Here is a 20,404-nt window from a genome sequence, read left to right as displayed (position 1 = left end):
AGTAGTCTCAGAATTTTTAACCCTTACCCCTGTGGAAACAACTTTATCAGTGGTTGAGGGTGGGGGTTTGTGGGGAGACAGTAAAAGAGAGGCGAGGGGATGACTTGCTCTTAACTCAACCTCTGTGTCACATGTACTCAGGGGAACTTTCTACCTAGAATGTCAACTTTACTTGCCAAATGTCAACTTGCTTAGTGTGGAGCAGAAACAGTGTTGAATATAAAAAGCACTTAACTGGGCTATAGGAACATTTTCTTTGAACTTACATTTAAACATATTTGTCTGATTCTTATAATCATGTGTGCATTAGCCCCTAAGCAATATTCCATATTGTCAGGGAAACACCGCCACAAAGACACTGATGAGGTCAGTGATGAAGAGAAGTTCTAGAAGTATTTTTCTTGTTGGGAAAGGAAGCTGCTGTGCAACAGTGAACACATCAGAGATCGATAATGGATCTTTCCCAAAGGCAGGGATTGAGAACCATCCTTTCTAGCACTGGCTTTATCCACAGTCCAGGATTCGACACAGGGCTGCACCCCTTATTAGCAGCATGAAATTGGGGAAGTTACTTAACTTCTCAGATTCTCAGTTTCTTCATCGGTAAAATGTGGAAAATAACAGCATCTACCTCATCAGGTTGTCATGTGGTTTAAAGATATAATGCCTTAGCTCAGGATATAATGCTCAACTCGAGGCTTGGCATCTAATGAAGGCCCAATAAATACCTGCTATTAAAAAAAATCATAACAAAAGAAGGCAAATATGTGCAAGGACAAAACAGAAACCAAAACAAAGACAACCACAGACAACTTTTTACATGCTAAAACACAAAAGCATTAAATAAATGTTTATTGACATCATATTACAGACACATTATATCATATGTAAGTATTACAGCAAATTCTGTATGATAAGATTTATAAACAAATACTGAGCAAGGTTGCTGTGGTAGTATACAACACCCTTAAAATGGGAATGTTCTACACAGTTAAGAGGAACTTAGCAACACATTGTCAATTATCAATATTTGTCTTCTGTCTCTAGCATTCCATATATATCCACGTCAAAGACAGTTTGTTTATAAATGCCCAGGCCAAGACTGAATATACTTTACTTTTCCTCCATTTTATGAATGCACTCAGCATGTATTCTATTCTGGCGAAATTCAAGTCCACTAATTAGCACTTGAGTTCACAACCATGCAGGTGGACAATGAGAGATACATGCATTTGGAGTCAGATGGAACTGAGTTTAAATTCCAGCTCCACCTTGTATTAACTTTTTGAGCACATTATATAATTTCTCTGATCTTTGGATTCCTCATCTGTTCAATAAGAATACAACAATGTCTTCATCTCATGGTTGTTACGAGGATTGACTATATCTCAAATGCTTGGCACTCAGGATGTGCTTAAAGGTTGTTGGTTTCCCTGCTTTTCCCAAAAGGAATCTTAGAGATCTCTATCACCCTACTCATTTTACAACTGAGAAAGAGCAAGCCCACTGAAGTTTTTTAAAAAATTGCCCAAAGTCCCCTTTCTGCACTCTTTCCACTGCTATCTTTCTCTTACTAGCCTGCTCAACTTCAGTAAAGAAGAAAAAGTGGAATAAAAAGAATTCTTTTCTTCTTTTTAATATAGGTAAGCCACCAAGAGACTTTTAAAGTACGAGTGAGTTTCATGAAAGGTAATAAGTAGTCTAAGAACTGTTTTAAATCCTCAGAGATATTAAAAACAGAAGTTCTGTTCTTCCAAGATTTCCATAGCAGAACATAAGTATTCTGTGTGCTTTGGCAACAAAAACTCCAGAACTGAGAATTTATCTGCACATTTTAACTCAGGCCTCCTGGAATGCTTGCCCATGGAATTGGCAAAGGAACTGGCATTCAGTACTTAGAGCAGTCAGCTCTGCTCAGCACACAGCTGTATTGGAAGGACAGCTCTCTGCCATTAGTCAATGGAACTTGCACAAAACGCAACTTGAATGCAAATGTTGAGATTCTTGCCCTGTCTCCGTATCTCTGTCATCTTTTTCCATACCTGAAGATCACCCAGGCATAGCCCAGGAGAACCTGTGCAATGTGCATGATGGAAGGAGCAACATTCAGCAGTCAGTCTTAATTTATGGCTTGGCCTCTGTATTTGAGGAAGAATGACAGCTCCACTTGGCAGGAAGGAGATCTCCAATGCTACTATTTTAAAATAGTCAACCAAAAGTTTCTGTTATTTCTTTAAAAACATGTTTTTAAAATGACATTTTACCATAATGAAACTGGTTGAATTTTATTGGGTTATTTAAAAACTGTGTATATGCTTGTTTGTCTCTCTCATTTGAAGTTCTTACTATATCCAGAGAAAGCAAGAAAGGCTCCTTGTAGCTGCTGTGATACATGGACACTCAGCCACTGGAAATGAGCCACATTTGTGATGACACCAGTTGCTCTCACCAAATTGCTCAGAAAGCAACCAATGCCTATTGTGGTAGCTAAGGAATTGGTAAGCCACAACCTAGTTCCTTCAGCCACGTGGACCTGCAGAGGAGCACAGACTGGGTCAGACAAATGCAGAGGCCTGTGACACTCCCCTGTGGTTCTCCAGGGTAGCCTGATGCTTCTTTCTAACAACCACCTGTGGGTCAGACACTGTGGAGACTTTCCAGCCTGCCTGGTGAAGGAGACTCATCTATTAATCCTGTCCCATAGTCCTGAGTTCATTTTATAGGAAGGGATGAGACGGAACAGTCAACCTTCTGTGCCTGTTATGGATCAATGTACTTGCTTCTATGTATTAGAAACCATTTTTCTCAGAAGCAAAATTCTGTCCGAGTTATAATTACATTTGTGCATTTTGGGGTTTTTGTCAAGTATACCTTAAAACAATTGTTTATGCGATTCTGTTCTACCCTCTTTACACAATATACCAAAAGGCAATCACAAATGAGAAATAGATCTTGGCTTATTTCCAAATCATGGCAATTTGGTTGGATATTAATGTTGGCAGGTATTCACAGAAAGGAGAGAAGGGCAACATTTTCAAACTGCCCCTTAAAACTTACCCATTTTCGATAATACTGGACTCAAAGACAACACATTTATCACATCTCTTAGTTGTAAAGTTATTTTCTTCTAGACTGCTCTGTCTGGATCTCATCACCCATAACCAGAACGGATCTTCTCCGACCTCTCTGTTTTACACCTTTGTTTCAGTTCAAAAAATTATTACCAATTTTGAAGAGTCTTCAAGTATGGCAACCTCGTGAGAGGTTGATACGGCCCTGGTTCAAAGTCTTTAGACTACATTCCTAACAAGTTTAAGGAAAACCTTACACTTTCCTGAATGTTCTCCTCTGTAGCATAAAGGGATAATGAGCTACATTCTGGGACTTCACTCTTATTTCTCTTTTTTAATGGTCTCAGAGTCCTTCCCTACACTGCCCTCCTCCCCTCCACACTGGGATAGCTGGCCCTACCCTGTCCCTTTGAGGATCTACATAATGGTGATATGACAGGGAACTGTCCCTAAAACCTTGAACTCTTCCTTCAATCTGAACCAATTATTTTTCTGTGATGGAGATCATCAGCCTTTTATTACCCTTTCACTTTGAAAGAATATTTAAAAACATGTGGGAAACTCAGACTTGTGGGGGGAGGGGGGAAAGGACATTTATTGAAACCTTAAAATCTGTACCCCCATAATACGCTGAAATAAAAAAAAAAATCTTTGAAAGAGGTATAAGAGTGATCCGAGCAGCCACTCTAAATGACTTTATTTCTAAACTTTGATTACTAAGTTTGCTTCACAGAGGTTGGGAAGGAGGAATGTAAAGAGATATGAAGGAAATCTTACCCAGATGCATGACCAGCCACTCCTGGAAATGGAAACGTCTGTCAGTGGGATACGATTTTAATGGGAGGAGGGTGACCGAGGTCAAGTGTTTCAGTGTAAGGTTGCGTGTAGGACAGAACCTAAAACCTTCATGAAATCTGGCTGTACTAGATCTCTCACTTCTCTTGACCTCTCAGGCCTCTCAGAACCAGAAATTAGATGAAACTACACTTCTCTCCACACTCCACCCCCTTTCTCTGCTCTCCTTTCCCCCCCTTCTTCTCATTTTCTTAACAATAAAGGTCCAAATCCAAGCTGCTGTATATTTTCCTGTCCCAAACCCTCTGGAGAAGCACGATGCCAAGTGTGCCCCGATGTTCCCCAGGTCCACTGGGCACCTACAAACGCAGGACAGCCAAGGTGTGGCAGTGGTCACTCTGCTTGGCCCCAGGGGAGTGAACCGAAAGGCAAGTTCCCAGCTGACTTCCTCTCTGTCACACCTTATCAACGTGGGGAAGCAAGTGCCTGGGATGCTCCAACTGACCTTGTTCTCCAAGTAAAGTGCTAGTTTTTGTTTTGTTTAGTTCTGCAGCCAACCAGGGGACAGAGACACAAAAGTGGACTCCGGGTGGATTGTTGTGTGCTTTCTAGAGTGAAGAAGTGCTCAAAATGAAGTTCTAGGTGAATGTTAAACTGGGAGTAAAGGAAGCTGCATTCAAATACTAATGGAACCTCAATTTCTCATCTGTAAAATGGGATAGTAGAACTGGATGATCTCCAGAAGGGATCGACAGTGTACTGGAAGGGATGCTGGACTGGGCTCAGGTCCATTGAACCCTTGAATTGCATGCAAAACCATGCATGTGTCTGTGTGTGTGCATGTGTGCAGTTTCACTGAGAATCAAACCATTAAGAATCATTAACCTTTTCCAAATTCTGAAGTTCACCTATGTAATTTTTTTTAAAAATTGAAGTCTCTTCATTTGGCTCTTCTGGATACCACAATCATAACTTTTCATGTTATAAGTAATGAAAATAAATGCCTTCAGCACTAATTCTTCAATACATTTTTTTAAAAAACAATGTAGGCAATGATTATGAAGTAATTTAACCAAGAAAATAATCTGCTATAATTTTTTATAGATTCTGAATAGTTTTAGATTTTAAAAAGCCAGGGCTTAAATCATTAAAGCAATTGATTAATAATTGTACAGCTTCAAGTTTTGTTTTTTTTTTTGAGACAGAGTCTCGCTTGTTGCCCAGGCTAGAGTGAGTGCCGTGGCGTCAGCCTCGCTACAGCAACCTCAAACTCCTGGGCTCAAGCAATCCTCCTGCCTCAGCCTCCCAAGTAGCTGGGACTACAGGCATGCGCCACCATGCCCGGCTAATTTTTTATATATATATTAGTTGGCCAATTAATTTCTTTCTCTTTATAGTAGAGACGGGGTCTCGCTCTTGCTCAGGCTGGTTTCGAACTCCTGACCTCGAGCAATCCGCCCGCCTCAGCCTCCCAGAGTGCTAGGATTACAGGCGTGAGCCACCGCACCCGGCTAGCTTCAAGTTTCTGTGTGCATGCAAACCTAGGTCAGAAATACTTTGTGCCTCTAAAAATAACAAAATGACCATAATAAAAACATTTGTATCCCCGTAATATTCTCAATTTTTTTAAAAAAGAATTTAAAATGGTACAGCCACCCTGGAGAAATAAATAACTAAATAAATAGATACTTCCATAACCATCATGGCAGATGAAAAAGATTTTCTTAAAAGTTTGAAGTGATCAGTTGTGGGTAACGCATATTCTTAGGAAAATCTGATATGGTCTTGAAGAATAAGTTACTTTGAAATATTAAGTAAGACAAAAAGTTTACTTCTTTTTGAAAAATAATCCACAAGTGACCTTTTAAATCAATAATTGGTGATTTATATTCTGGTCAGGATTTTAGAGGCTGGGCAATACCATTATTTAGCTGTTTTAGCTATGAGAATATTTTTAAATTTATTCTTATTTCTCTGGCCTTTAATTTGTTTTTTGTACCTGAAAAATAAAGGTAGTAAACTAAATGTCCTCAAAGAGCCTTCCCTCCCCAGTGGCATATGCCCATACTTGGGACTTTAAAGACCCTGCTCTCCATGCTGCTATTCTGGAGCTTAATGTACACGAGGTGGCACCTGCATGCTATAAATAGCTCCTTTCTAGTTATTTTGTTGGTTAAGAACAAGGTTTTATTTTTATTGTCCCCAGTTTAACTAAATGCTCCTAAAATCTAAACACATTAGCAAACAAGAGAGCTTTATTTTTAACAGCTTTTCCCTTTTCTTTATGAGTGATAAAAGTTTCACAACATATATTTCATTTTTTCTATAATTTTAAAAACACAAATTTCACTGGGGCCATGAAAGAATTCTGGGATTTATCCAGACTATGCACAAACCACCATCATCGTTGGCTAAAAAGTAAAAGCTTGGTTAAATCGACCTGGCCTGGATCCCAGGCATTAAGCAATATCTGAGAGTTAAGTCTGTCACCTTTCAAACCTGCAGTAACTCTTTGATCCACTATAGTCCCGTTTGGCACATTGTTCTGTGATAATATATATGCAAATATTAATACTATGAGAAAGTTGATTCTCCTTCAAAGGCACCACATTCATCATGTAGGACAGAACATCTCTGGGATGTTGTCAATCTCAGTCTCTCTTTCTAAGTCAGTTCATTACATGACCACTGGGTACCTATTATTTATCTTTTAGAAAATTCTTTCAGGTGTCATTACTGTTTTGTACAGATGGAGTCAATTTTGCTTAGATATCTTAACACTGAGGAGTTGGATGGTATGCTTTTACGGGGAATATTTAAGAATAAGGCAACAGAGCACATTTCATAAGGACCACCATGCACACTGCCTTCACTGTCGTAATTCTGTACGCCATAGGAATGCTAGTGCAGAACGCTCACCGTATGGAAGATGGTACCAGCATGCAGGGGACAGTGTAGAGGTTATGGGACTATACCTGTCCCCACCTGTAGTCACAGTACTTCATAATTTAGAGTCATAGAATTTTACAAAGGATAGCCTCTTATAATAGAAGGTATCTAACAATGTCATCTTATCCAAATATATTGCCACCTAGTTTTATAGATGGGAAAGATAGATAATAAGAGATAACTAACAGATTTTCTTAAAGTCATATTGTTTTAAGTGATTATAAATTCCAGATTTTTCTGGATCCTGGTCCAATGTTCTCACGACACTTCATGATTTATGTATATAACCTATGGAGAATGAAACTACCTAAAAGTGCTCTTTTTATAGTCTCTGATAGATTCTGTCATTACTTGCCTAAATTGTTTCTTACACCTAAATTATTTTTTAAAAAGCCACGAAAAATCAACATCACACGTAGAAGACTAATTTTATAAAACAGCAGCTTTTGTAGCTTTCTTGTTACTAGCTGGTCTTGTTACTTCCTGGTCTCGAAGTCCTAACTGGTAGTTGCTAAGTTGCTTCAGCTGGAGATTAAAATAAATATTTTGCTAATATTCAAGCAGATGAAAAATACTTGGAATATCTCAATTTTTTTACTTAATATAAATGCTTAAAGTGTGATACACTTTAGGTTGCTAAGGACGATTTGTTGAACACTTACAGAGTTACAGGGTTGGCCCGTCCTATTCTTGCCCAAAGTCTGTCATAACTCTCCCATCTCTCACCACAGCCGGCTTCTAGTCAAGGTCAAAATACAGATTTTAATAGCTGTTTCTAATGCCAAAGTAACTTCCGAGAGATGCGGCATCCCTTTTTAACTATTAAAAAAGGGTCCATCTTGGTACCAAATTACAGAAAAGTGCAGTTTTAGGGACAGATTAGAAATTGAATACACCAAGGTAGCTGCTTGGGAAAATGAACAGTATATAATCTAATATCTTTAATTTTATGTACATGAATATAATGTATGTCAACTTTGTACATGAGATACATACAGTATTTAAACATTTTACTCAACAAATAAGAATTTACAATAGCAATATAAGATGACTAAAGGTCTGTCCACTTAATAATACTTAGGTTAGATCTGTGCTTTAACAGGAAAAGAATTTAATAGTTTACAATCATAGAAACGACATTTAAAACAAGACTTTATAAAATAATTTATATATATTCTAGCATCTATAGAGAGGAATGATTTGCATTTATGGATGTGTGCAATGAATGGCATATTTTAAACTTTTAGGTAATAAAATAATTTAGAAGCAGTTCATGCAAGTGGTCAAAGCAAGGGTTGGCAGTTTTTTCAAGAAGTCCTCTTTGACACCAGCTGGCATCAGACGCACACTAGGTACCACAGGGCACATTAGAACAAGCCTCCTCCAACGGTTACTTCTATAAACATCACTACACACATGCTGGTATCCTTCCTTCCACAGTACAAGTACAGGTCACAACTTCTCTCAGCTGTGGGAGTAGTCAGTTTATACTTCACGTGATTTAATGTCCCTCCTGGAGTTCTACATAATATATCTCTATAATCAGGTGACTAACAGAACTTCCTGGTTTTCACAACCTTGCCCTGGTACTTCACAGAGTGCCCCCCATGTCCTATGACATAAACATCCAGCAAGTAAGATCTGCCAGGCTGAAGACCTCTGATTGTTTCTGTGGTCACTGCTTTCTGCAGGTTTTGACTGTGGAAATATTTACAGAGAACCTTTTCTGATTTCTTCCTGGTCTCGGGTCCTAGGCATTGGTTTTGCTCTCTTTTCTTCTGGTCTTCATTGTAGCTCTCATCCACTTCTTTTTTGTAGATGCAAAATTTATTCCTTTCCTGGGTGCCTAGCCAAGCCACAGTGGCTGAAGAACAGGTACGGAGCTTGTCAAAGGCTTTGATGCGTGTGTCCTCAGGAAGGGAGGGAAACGCCTGCTTGCCGGACCTTGTGGTGGCCAGTATTTTCAACACAGATGCTCCTTTCTTGTTTCCCTTCAGTCGAATGACATATTTTGCTTTAGGTTTTCCCCTCAGCTGAAACTGACGAATGCCTTCCACATTCTGAGACAGAAGGAGTTTCCCATCTCTTCTCACTTGGATTTGGACCGTGTCCAGACAAGAGTGAATAAAGAAGGTCACTTTCTGGTGAGAAGAGACTGGAGCAAACCGTAGAAACTTTGCTCCCTTCCTTTTAACAAATACATCCGTAACTTTCCCATCTTTTAGCTCCACTGTCTTCTGCTTAGCTTCTTCCTTGGTCCTGGCAAAGGTACCCACATAAGCGGTGCTCGTGTTGCTGTTGCTGTTGACCACGAAGACATCAAAGTAGTACTGCGTGTCGGGTTTCAGATCAGAGACGGTGAAGATGTTCTTGTTTCCTATGCAGATTTTCTGAATGTCAGCCTTGGGCCTCGAGTAGATGGGACGCCCCAGTTTCGGAGAAGGCTTTGCTAGGAAGCTGCGTTCTTTGCCCGAACTGTCTGGAGGAAACCCAAAGTGGGCAAAGTCAAAGGGGCTGAAGTCCAGACCAGGTTTTGGGGCCATCATAAAAGCGTCGTCTGCACTCAGTTTTGCTTCCGCTGCACAGAGACTTTTGAAATTGTGCTCTTTGTTGATGACCACACAGTACTGGATGGGTTGTTTCAGCAAAGAGGCTGTGGGGCTCGGCTTCCAGGCCAGAGTGACCGTGGTGCGCCCCAGGGAGGTGACATCTACTCTTGGGTCATACGGTAATTCAGGGTATGGCTGATCGGACTCTGGCGTTGTGGTGGCATAGACTTTGAAATGTGTGTCTTTCTCTGTGGAAAGAAGCTCCAGCTGATATAAGCCAGATGGGGAGCTAGAAGATATAAAATACTCAACATCGTTGCCTTTGTAGGAGAATAACTCGGTGCCTTTTTCAGGAATGATCTGTTGCTTCTGCTGCTCGAGAGGTTCTGGATCACCTAGAAGATACAAGAGAAGCACAGGCTACGTGTCAGGGCACACACTGTGGCTTGCCAGCTCTAAGTCGTGCTTTGAGTTTATCTTACTTTTTTCCATTATAAAAATAATACATGTTCATAGTAGAAAACTGGGAAATAGAGAAAAATTAACAAGATAAAAAAATTATCCATTAATTCATTATCCATTATCCAAATCCATTATCCAAAACATTATAATTGTTTTGTGCAATTGATATTATTTTCTAATTTTTCTCTGTAACTTAGTAACATTTATTCCCAAGCATATCTGTACCTAGATAAACTTCTAGTTTTTGAATCCTGTTTTTCTTAGCTAATATTACATCATAAAAACAATCCTGTTAGCCAGTTTTTGATCATTATAAGTAGTGCTCTTGTATATGTGTAAGGATTTTCCCAGAATCCAATTTGTGGACATTTTTGGTCAAAGACTGTAAACTTTTTAGAAATTGTTAGTCCTGTCAATCTGCTTACCAAAAGGATTCTATCAGTCTGCATTTTGATATGCATCCATTTCACTAATTTCACTATTGTTAGGCAGACTAGAAAACCTGATTAAAATACAGATTGTAAAGCACCAGTAAGAATGCCTGATGTTCTACACCTAGACTATGTGCCCAGGTATAATACAGGGAAAGTACTGAAGCCAAACCAATGTCTTCCATCTTTGTTACTGTTCAAATCAGACATCACACAGCCGTCAGTGTGAAGGTAAGTTTCTAAGACCAGGTGAAGGATTGGGTAGCCAATGTGGGAACAAACCTCTTCCAGCTTATCACTGCAGATCGAAAGTGAGATGTGTAGAGTTTTATATTCCCAACCCGTGGGATGAACACAATCGTCACACGGCTATGTTAACATCAGGACTCATTTTCTATACCTCAGTATCATCACCCCCCATAGGACTGCCACCATTTTCTTAATGGGGATGCCACACTCTTCCTTGCAAGCACCACAGCTTGCACGCATCCTTTGCAGGGCAAAGTTCTCAAGTCACTAAGCCTTCACCTTTAAGCTATGATGCCCTTAAAAGGAGCAGCCCCACTCCAGGGCCCCATACAGACTCTTTTCATTTCCCTTGTATCTTGTTTTCTTGCTCTCCATCATCTGCATCTTCTTTAAAAGCTTAACCCACTCCACCTACTGACTGTTGTTTCTGCTAAATGCCTCTCTGCTTCTGTTTCTACCGCTATTCCACCCCTGGAGTTGTGACAGCAGATACCTTGAACTGCGTGTCTTTTCTCTGTCTAGAGATCAGAGCTCTTAATCTTGGCTGCATATTGGTATCACCCAGTGGGGGGAGGGATTAAAAATCCCAGTGTCCAGACCACACCCCACGGCAATTAAATTGGCACCTCTAAGGGCAAGATCCAGGCATCAGCAGCAATTTTGGGTTTTTTGTTTTGTTTCGTTTTTGTTGTTGTCCAGGCTAGAGTGTCATGGGGTCAGCCTAGTTCACCGCAACCTCAAACTCCTGGGCCCAATCAATCCTTCTGCCTCAGCCTCCTGAGTAGCTGGGACTACAGGCGTGCGCCACCATGCCTGGCTAATTTTTTCTATATATATTAGTTGGCCAATTAATTTCTTTCTATTTTTAGTAGAGATGGGGTCTCGCTCTTGCTCAGGCTGGTTTCAAACTCCTGACCTTAAGCAATCCTCCTGCCTCGGCTTCCCAGAGTAGCAGCAATTTTTAAAGCCCTATACATGGTTTAAATGTTCAGGCAAGACTGAAAACCACAGCCACAGAGACTAGTCCAAAGCGCTCCCCTTCCCCTCAATCCTCAGTGCCCCTACCTGTCTCTCTTAACTTTTTCCTATACCAAGATCAATGTCATCTGATGCTATCTCCCCATCACCCATTACATTATCTCCACCTCAAAATCTCCAGGTTCACCTGGGCACCTATGCTGTTTTTATTCTTATTAACAGAAGGTCGCATGTTCCACAAGCCTTTTAACCATCCATTCAGGGGTCTGGGCCCAGATATGTCCTGCTGTGTACCTGAGCCCTCCCCGCTTGTCTCCTCTGGCAGCTCCTGCAGGCTCAGCTTCCACTCCAGAGGCGCATCGCAGGGAGTCACGGTGACGGATAGTGGAGTATTGTCTTCTTCAACCACAAAGAAATACCTGTGGGAAAGTGAACTCCGTTTAGACCATGATAATTCTTTTTAACATTTACAATCCAGAATTAGTGGAAAAATCATTTGGTTTTTATTTTCAAAAGACTTTCATAAAATTTCATTTTATTTTCATTTAATAATAGAGACTGAAACTTGCTATTTGGCACAAAACATGATACTGACAGCACTAATTGTGCAAGTCCAGCAGCTCAAGGTTCTGCAGCCAGATTTCTCATCAGCAAACACAGTATGAAATAATCAAAAGACATTGAACCAATAGTATTTTGACTTAAAAATCAATAATCACCAGTGTCTGGGTGTTATTTAGCGTAGGCCCTGCCATTGCAAAATAAGCCACAATCAAGGAAATTTCCAGGTTTGTTTTCCTACAGGTGCTCTGTTTTCCATAATTTTGGTGATAAATTTGTACATTACACTGAGGGTACTCTGACATAGTCACAACTATTTCGAAAGATCATCTTCCCAGCAACTTAGTTCTAAAATGTATGTTGATCTCTGGCAAAATAACATTGTATTCACATTTTTACATTAGTGACTTTTATTCACAGCTTTGCTATTCCATATCTTTTTCAATAACAGTATCTAATCACCATCTGAGAAATAGTTTTAAAAAGTAAAGACCAATGTGTCAGTCAGTGGAAAGATACATTTGCCTATCACTTCTCCATCACCAAGATTTTCTGTTGAATTAAATAAGTTAATGATTTTTTTTAAATTTAAAAAATTCAAACTGTTCTGCTCTATGCTTTCTCCTCAGACTTTATTGGGATTTCTCAAAAGACTTTTTAAAATACATGAACTATTGCTTATCTATAAAAATATTAATACTATATAGTCTTACTGCAAGTGACTTAGATGATTTCACTTAATTATATTTCAAAGCCTATAATCCTGAAAATGAGGAAACAGTGATTTTAGTTCTAGCAAGCCAAGAGTTGCTCACTGATTCCATGGCAAAGGAAAGCACGTTTTGCCTCCTATAGATTTAATCTCCTGGACATCTCTTATCTCTCTGTTCTCTTCGTAACTAAGACCAACACGCTTTCCAGAGCCGTCCACACCTGCAGTCTCCTCTGCCAGTAGCCTCTCACCTTCCCACACTCTAACTTCTGGAGTGAACCATGGGCCTGTGCTTGGAATATCTCTTATTCACCTGTGCTCACTCCCTGCTTGACCTCACCAGGCTCATGGCTTTAACCTCTGGTATGTTAGTCACTCCCAAATTTAAAACCTCATCCTGAACTCTTGCCTAAATTCCAGTTACAACTATCTCCTTGCCATCTTCACTTAGCTATTAAGGGAATTTCACACTTAAGATATCTAATCCAAATTTCAGATTATTTCCCCCAAATCAGCTTCTCCTGCAGTCTACCCCTTCTCGGCAAATGACCACTCCAACCTTCCAGTCATGCAGGACAAACACTGTACAGTCACTGTTGACTTCCTCTCCCACTTAACATACTATAAATAAGCAGACACCTTTGGCTTCACTTGTAAAATATATCCAGAGTCTATCTCTTTGTCCTACTATACCTGTTACTGCCTGATACAAGCCACCATTACCTCTTGCCTGGGCATTGCAATAGCCGCCTGACTGAGCTTCCTGCTTCCACCTTGACCCCTCAGTTTATTCACCCCCTCCAGGCAGGCTGAGCAGTCCTAGTGAACCTAAGTCAAACACTCCACACCCGCTTGCTCAAAACCCTCCAAGAGCTTCTTGTTTCATGCAAGATAAGAACTTGCAATGTCTTACAACCAGATATCTAAACCCTTCTCCTTCCCCCTCTACTCAGGAGCAGAGGTAAACTCCTGCCCCAGGCCTCACCTGAGATCCTCCTCCTCCAGGTAGTGACCTTGCCAGCTCAGTCCCTTCCCCAACTCTCTCCTCCAGCTCCGTCTTCTAATAAAACTACGCTGACCCCTGGTGTAAAATATCACCATCCTACCTACAAAGCTCTCTTTCACTCCATTGTTCTCCAAAGCACTTACCACTATCTGACATGCTATATATTTCTTTGTTTTTGTTTGTTTGTTTTTCCATCTCCCTCAACCCGAATGAAAGCTATAAGACATCAAGGCAATCTCAATACGTATCTGTTGAATGAATTAATGAATAGCTGTTTCCCATACATCTACTTTCACTACCTCTAAATCATTCTTTACATTGAAGCAAGAGTAATCTGAAAAAGGAAATCTATTTTGTGATTTCCAGCTTAGAACACCTTCACACCTTTGGATTTTAGCTTCAGGGAAAAAGTCCTTGATTGTTCACATAGTCTAAAACCTCCTCAGTAGGGACATTTGCCTGTACCTCACCAGTCTTTCGTAATACACTACCCTTTTAACTTTCTGTGCCCGAACACAGGACTTCTCTAGTTCCCCCAACTCCACCCCACCTCTGAGCCTTTGGGATGTGGTTTTTATCTACCTGAAATGCACCCTTTTGCTCCTTGTCACATTTAAATGTCACTTCTTCAAAGATGCCTTCTCTGTCTCATTCTGGATCAGGTTATTTTATATATTCTCAGGGTGTCCAGTACTTTTTACTTCAGGGTACTTATTGCCATTTGTGACTATATAATTGTATTATTATTATTTGACTAATGTCATTTTCCCCACAAAGGCCCACTTAGGATTCATGTTCCATGCCATCGTATTCCCAGCACTTAGCACAGATTTCTGCATGAAGCAGGTACTTGGTCAACATTTTTGAATGAATGAATTACTAAATGAATAAATAGAACTCAAGAATTCTGACACCAAACTTATTGTTCCAGCCTGAGGACACATATACCTAGAGTCTGATTCTATGTGAAGACAGGATCTGAATGGCAACACAAGTGCCCCCTCACACTCACGGATGAATGTGGGACAGAGGATGAGTGGGCTATGGGCAGACACAAAACGTGAAGGCCCTACCACCCCGAATGCGCCCAATCTTGTCTGATCTCGGATGCTAAGCAGGGTCGAGCCTGGTTAGTCCTAGCATGGGAGAACTCAGTTAATAGTTAAGGTTAACTTGCAGTAATAGGACTACTTTGTATTCCCTTTTCTATTTTCACAGACTTGAGTCTTAGTAAGGACCAAGACAGCAAGTTCCTTCTATGGGATTATCCTTTTGTTTTATGCCTTCCCTCTCATGAATGTCATTTAAAGATTCATGACAAGTCAGTTCCTAGTCCACTGCATTTATTCATATAAATAATTTCACTCAGGCAATGCTGAAATGCTACCTAAACAATAGGTCACTTCAGTCAAAGTAGGAAAACTCATCACCGAGCACCATTCAGACTGACCAGATAGGGATATCCGTGGACCATTAAATTGAACAGATTCAGAGTGTGACCTTCCATTACTCCTGGTCAAAATAGAAAAGATAACCCAATGGTGGGAGATACCTCAATCCTCGAAAAATGGATTACTGACTGTGTGAGACAGTTTTATCCTTTGGAATGTCAATGTGCTCCAGGTTAAAAGGAAAAGTTGGGTTTGAAATATAATTATCCAAAGAGTAACCATGTGTTCTACAAGTGTAGAGAGGGGTTTGAGCACTGCAAAATAAGTAACTTTATTTAATTAGTTTGTAAAACATATTTTATTTATATGATAGGAATATAATTTTTAAAGGTCAAAATATTTAGAAACATATACAAGCCCAATTTTTTGATGATGGCATAAAAGTAAATGAACAATGTCAGCTTTTTATCACTGGTTTGATTCCCTCAGGATCTGATCAGATTCATCAAAGAAATATTATCCATATAAAACTTAATGCAAACCCTTGAAGAATCATATATTCAATTAATTTCATTTTAGTCCTACAGGGGCCTTCTTAGAAATTTCCTACTGTCCTGAAAATAAGAAAATAACCATTCTAAAATGCAAGAAATGCAAGGATTGCCTCCTCTTCCCAAAAGGAGATCACAATCAGCAAGAGTCAAACAGCTCCATTTAATGATTAGAAGTTGCATTGCCATTTTTCTTTCTTACTTAGAGAAAATAAGTAACACCATTCATAGGTTGGTTTGCAAATTACCTAAACTAAGTCTAAAAGGTTTTCTTTTTTGGAAGCATCTTTTATGAGATTTTTGATAAAGAAAGTACTGCAGGGAGAATACCTTTTAAGTGTATCTCTAAAGAGATAACTGCTGATTTCAGCTCCATCTGGAATTACTGATGAATCATGAAAAAATGCCTTGTCTCGGATCTGCATCTGAAAAAGTTCCTCATCCCGGGTGGGTAACTTCTGGGTCCTTGAGCCAAGGGGTAACAGGAAGCACAGCAGACACCAGTGGAGCAGCACCATCCTGGGCAACAGAAGTGATCGCTTATGTTAGTTTTGTAGGCAAAACTTGCTAAAGGGTTCACATTATTTTAGTTTTGATGGAAACCTGGGGACATATCATATATTTTGAATGCATGCACATGACCTTGAAGGCCACTCTCCTAGTCTTTTTCTTCAAACTGTTTTACAAGGTTGAGAATGAATTCGCCAGAATTTCAAACATAACAAAAATGCTGAAATGAAAGGATTCTTGGTGCATTAACTTCCCTGGGTATTCAGAGAAAATCTTCACTTCACCGAGGCGGAAGCCTATATGGACATTAATGGACAATGTTATATCAATGTGTCAAAGCTTATACTAAAATGGTCACTTAGGGTGAGTTCTTTCAGCTGTTATAAAAGCTATGGCGATGGTTCGTTGGCATCACTGCTCTGCAGCCAAGCTGCTAATTGCCGACACTGCCCAACTACTGCATTCAACATAAGTCACAGAGACCCACCGAGAGCCAGAAAATTATCCCTGTACAGTTATTTCTATTCTTCCTTAAAATTAGACTAAGGATTATACATATATAGTATTATGCTTATTCCAAGATCAAATTTCATATATTAGAGATTTTTAGAGATTATGAAGTTCAACTCCCTCATAGGTTAAGCAATTTGCCCAAAATCACAAGGTGAGTTACTTGCTGATGTCTAGCTGTTACAGAGTCCCCAGACCCTTCAACACAACGTGGATATACACACACCTACGATATTAGAATGTGGGCTCGGCTCCCACTTTCAGATCAAGTCAGATCTTTGGAAAGTCATATATGTAGACCATTTGTCTTAATCTCTAGCAGAGCATTTTCACTGAGTTACATTTTGGCATTTGCCACGGACTTTCATCAAAAACCTGTAATTATGGACCACTGTACTACACATCGCTGTAGAGATGTTGTCAGACACCAGCTTCTACATAGCTCAGCACTAACGACACTGAGGTGCCCAAGTTCTTGGCGTGTCACGCGCGAGGGAAAGAATGTGCCTTCCCGCATCATTTGGTACACGTTCTCCTCACAGGAAGAGCTATGTAAGGAATTATGTTCCCCTACCTTCTTCACTTTACTTACATCAGAGATTTCATGCATTACAGAAATACAGTGTTTTCATATTTAAGTACTTTAAATTGTGAGAAAGCCAAATGCAAACATTTGTGATTATTCAAGATGAGGTGAATGCCAGTTTTATTTTTCAATAGACAGTATTACAGATAAGAATAATTAACCTCTACTTAAAACATCATTGGACTTTAATTTCATCTTTCTTTGAATGCTACCAAAAATAGATCGGGACAACTAAAAATATTTTTGAAAGGAATAAACTGTTTCTTGTTTATAATGAGGACATGAGAAGTAGTTTTTTTTTTTACCATGAGCTTGCTCAAAAGTATTTAACTTCTTTTTTCCAAATATGTTTTCTGCCCTGTGTTCTGCAGCTTTCCATACAAAATACCTGCAGTGATTTAGTTACCATGTACAAAGCACATCACTCACTGCCTTCCTACTGTTAGTCCTCACAATAACCCTGTAAAGTGGGGCTACCATTGTGTAAGAACAAACCTTCATCATGTAGGCAGAGAAAGGACACAAATCCAGGTGGATTTGACTGAAGAGCCAGAACTTTCATCCTTTTTAATATCTCTCAAGACAGCCCAATAATTTTTTACAGAGGTTTTTATTTCCCATTGTTATTTCTTAATTGTATTGCAACTGAAAGAAAATTCAACTGAGAGCTAAGAAACTTGATGCATAGTTTCAGTTCCTCACTAGATGTATGATCTTAAACAATTCAGTTAACCACTCCAGGCCTCAGTCTGTAAAGGGTCTGGATAGGTGATCTCTAACGAGAAGCAACTCTGTGACTATTAAACTCCTCTTCCCAATTTAGGGGAATTCCTAATCCCAGTTTAGGAATAAGACCAGGCTGCCTTAAATTTCCTCCAGATAATCTGTCCCTCAAACCTCCAGATGACTGTCAAAGAGAAACTCATGGGGATTTGGGGCTGTAAGTGGGAGCTCAGGCGAGTTACTAAGAGTATACAAGGGTTATGTCTACAAAAGATGACTGGATGGACCAAAATCAAGGCCAAACAGGGACAATGGTCGACTGAACCCACAGGACCTCTACTCACCACCCCCGTCCCCGACTCCTGCTCCCCCTTTGCCTAGAGCTAAGAGAAATGGAAAATCTGAGTAGCATTTGATATGCTGCCTGTGTTTAGAAATATTTATTATTCTAACAAAATCAAACACATTCAGGTCACTTCTCTTTGTAGTACCATTCCTAACTCTAGCCTCCTGAGAGCAGAAGAGGCCAGACGATTAAAAAAAAAGTCTCTCTAGAAACAGCTAGGATGTGGCTTTCTGTACTTGTTAGGAACGCAGAGCAAACATGCCATGGGAGCACGTGAGTGTGCAGTGCTCAGGCACTTCCGCCCCAGAGCCACCACTCGAGGGCAGGTTCAGGTCATGAGGCCCCGTGTTTGCCCACAGACTTGCCAACCGCAGCTGTGCCACTGTGCAACTTAGCAGGACCAGTGGCCAGTGCCTCTGGATACCTGGGATATGTGGGTCAGCCCCAGAGACAGAGATATAGCTAGTCATGATTGGTAGGAATTTTCCCAGCATCCTCAGCTGCTTTTGGGGGGGAAAAAAGCTGTCTTTATTAAATCAGCTAATTATAAAAGATGAATTTTGATATAACAACAATATTAATAAACTTTGTTGTGTACATGCTGCATGCCAGGCACTCTTCTAAGTTATACATACATATATATATATATAATCTCATCCAACGCCAGCAACAACCCTGTGATGTAGGTGCTACATTTTTCTCATATTAAAAATAATCAAACCAAGGCTTAGAAAGGTAAGGCCACATAGCAAATACCATATGATGTAAAAATATAAACTATGTACTATGGGTGACTTAAGATATGGTAAATCTGATTATTATATATTCTCTACATCAGCTACTTAGCAATATAATATTAGTTAACATTTCAAATTATAAGACTATGAGAGTAAGTGTTAGGTATCTCTGTGTTTGTTTTTGCCTATCTTGGGAGCAGAAGTACTGACTGCCCTTGTTCCACATTATCTTTTCCAGGATGTTTGTATAGTGAACAGCCTTGGAAGGCAGAGTCTTTAGAGCAAAGGGCAGGCATAACTGTTACCCATTAAAAAAAGATCTGGGTTCCCTAAACTCAGAGCTTCTCTTCTACAACAAACCCACTGCATGGGCTGGGGCCATCTGTCCTCTTTGCATCATCCTATGGGAATTGGGTGGGGTGGGGGGGGGGGTCAGGGAGAAAATCATGGTACTGTGCCTACTGCTACTGCTCTAAGTAATAACGTTCGTAGTCTCTGACCCAGGAGTAGCATTCATTCTTCCAGCATCCATGAAACTATGGCAAACATTTATTAGTTTGCAAGTGGAATAAAATCTCAAACTCTTCACAGTTCTTGACACTAAGCTTTTACTTACATATTTTACTGGTTTACCTACTTTATTGGCTAAGGTAGACATTTTAATTTAGATTACCACCAATAGAGAACAGACTCAACTTTATCTTTTGCTTTGCCAAAATGTCATATTTCCCCAACTAAAATTCTATCAGGTCACATTTTTTGTTTCTGAAATAGTTTTAACCATCTTAACTGCCAAACCAGTTACGGACAAAACAGATATTTTTCAGAAAAGTGTTTAAAATTAGTATGGTCCAAAATGCAAGAATTTATATTGTCAGATTATGGTTTCCAAGATGTTCTCTATTAATAATAATATTCAACTACTATTGGGGAAAAACTTGAATATTAGGAATCATTAACCATTTGTTCAACTTGATGAGGTTACAGGCAGAATATTTTTAACACAATGTATTTAAAATAGGCAATGAATATAACTAATCAAAACACTACTGTGCAGACACATTGTGTGTGTATTTTTACAACTTATATTCACTGATCAAAAATTGAATCTTTACATAAATATTACTTAAATGGTAGTTTTAAGATTTTATAGATTTTTTCCCTACCATAAAATATTCTCTCTCAGACATTTAGTTTAAGAATTACTCACTTTAAATAAACACCTGAAAATTCATTCTTTAACGTAAGTCTTGGTTAAGTCAGTTTATAAGAACAAACCTCTCTAAG

The 20,404-nt window shown here is 39.5% G+C and overlaps 1 protein-coding gene across 1 annotated transcript in view; it reads right to left on the bottom strand.

Moving 5' to 3' along the window:
* Positions 1 to 577: 577 nt before the first annotated feature.
* Positions 578 to 20,404, bottom strand: part of NDNF (neuron derived neurotrophic factor) — a 43,068-nt gene continuing 23,241 nt past the window's right edge. The window contains exons 2-4 of the mRNA XM_012745884.2: positions 16,036 to 16,224; positions 11,779 to 11,903; positions 578 to 9,759 (exon numbers count right to left, since the gene is read on the bottom strand). Coding sequence (XP_012601338.1) covers positions 8,366 to 9,759; positions 11,779 to 11,903; positions 16,036 to 16,223 — 1,707 coding nt within the window. The 5' untranslated portion in view covers position 16,224 and the 3' untranslated portion in view covers positions 578 to 8,365. The remainder of the gene's footprint in view (positions 9,760 to 11,778; positions 11,904 to 16,035; positions 16,225 to 20,404) is intronic.

Source organism: Microcebus murinus, chromosome 27 (genome assembly GCF_040939455.1).
Source record: "Microcebus murinus isolate Inina chromosome 27, M.murinus_Inina_mat1.0, whole genome shotgun sequence".
In the NCBI taxonomy this organism is placed as follows: domain Eukaryota; kingdom Metazoa; phylum Chordata; class Mammalia; order Primates; family Cheirogaleidae; genus Microcebus; species Microcebus murinus.
This window is presented reverse-complemented; position numbering and strand designations above follow the sequence as displayed.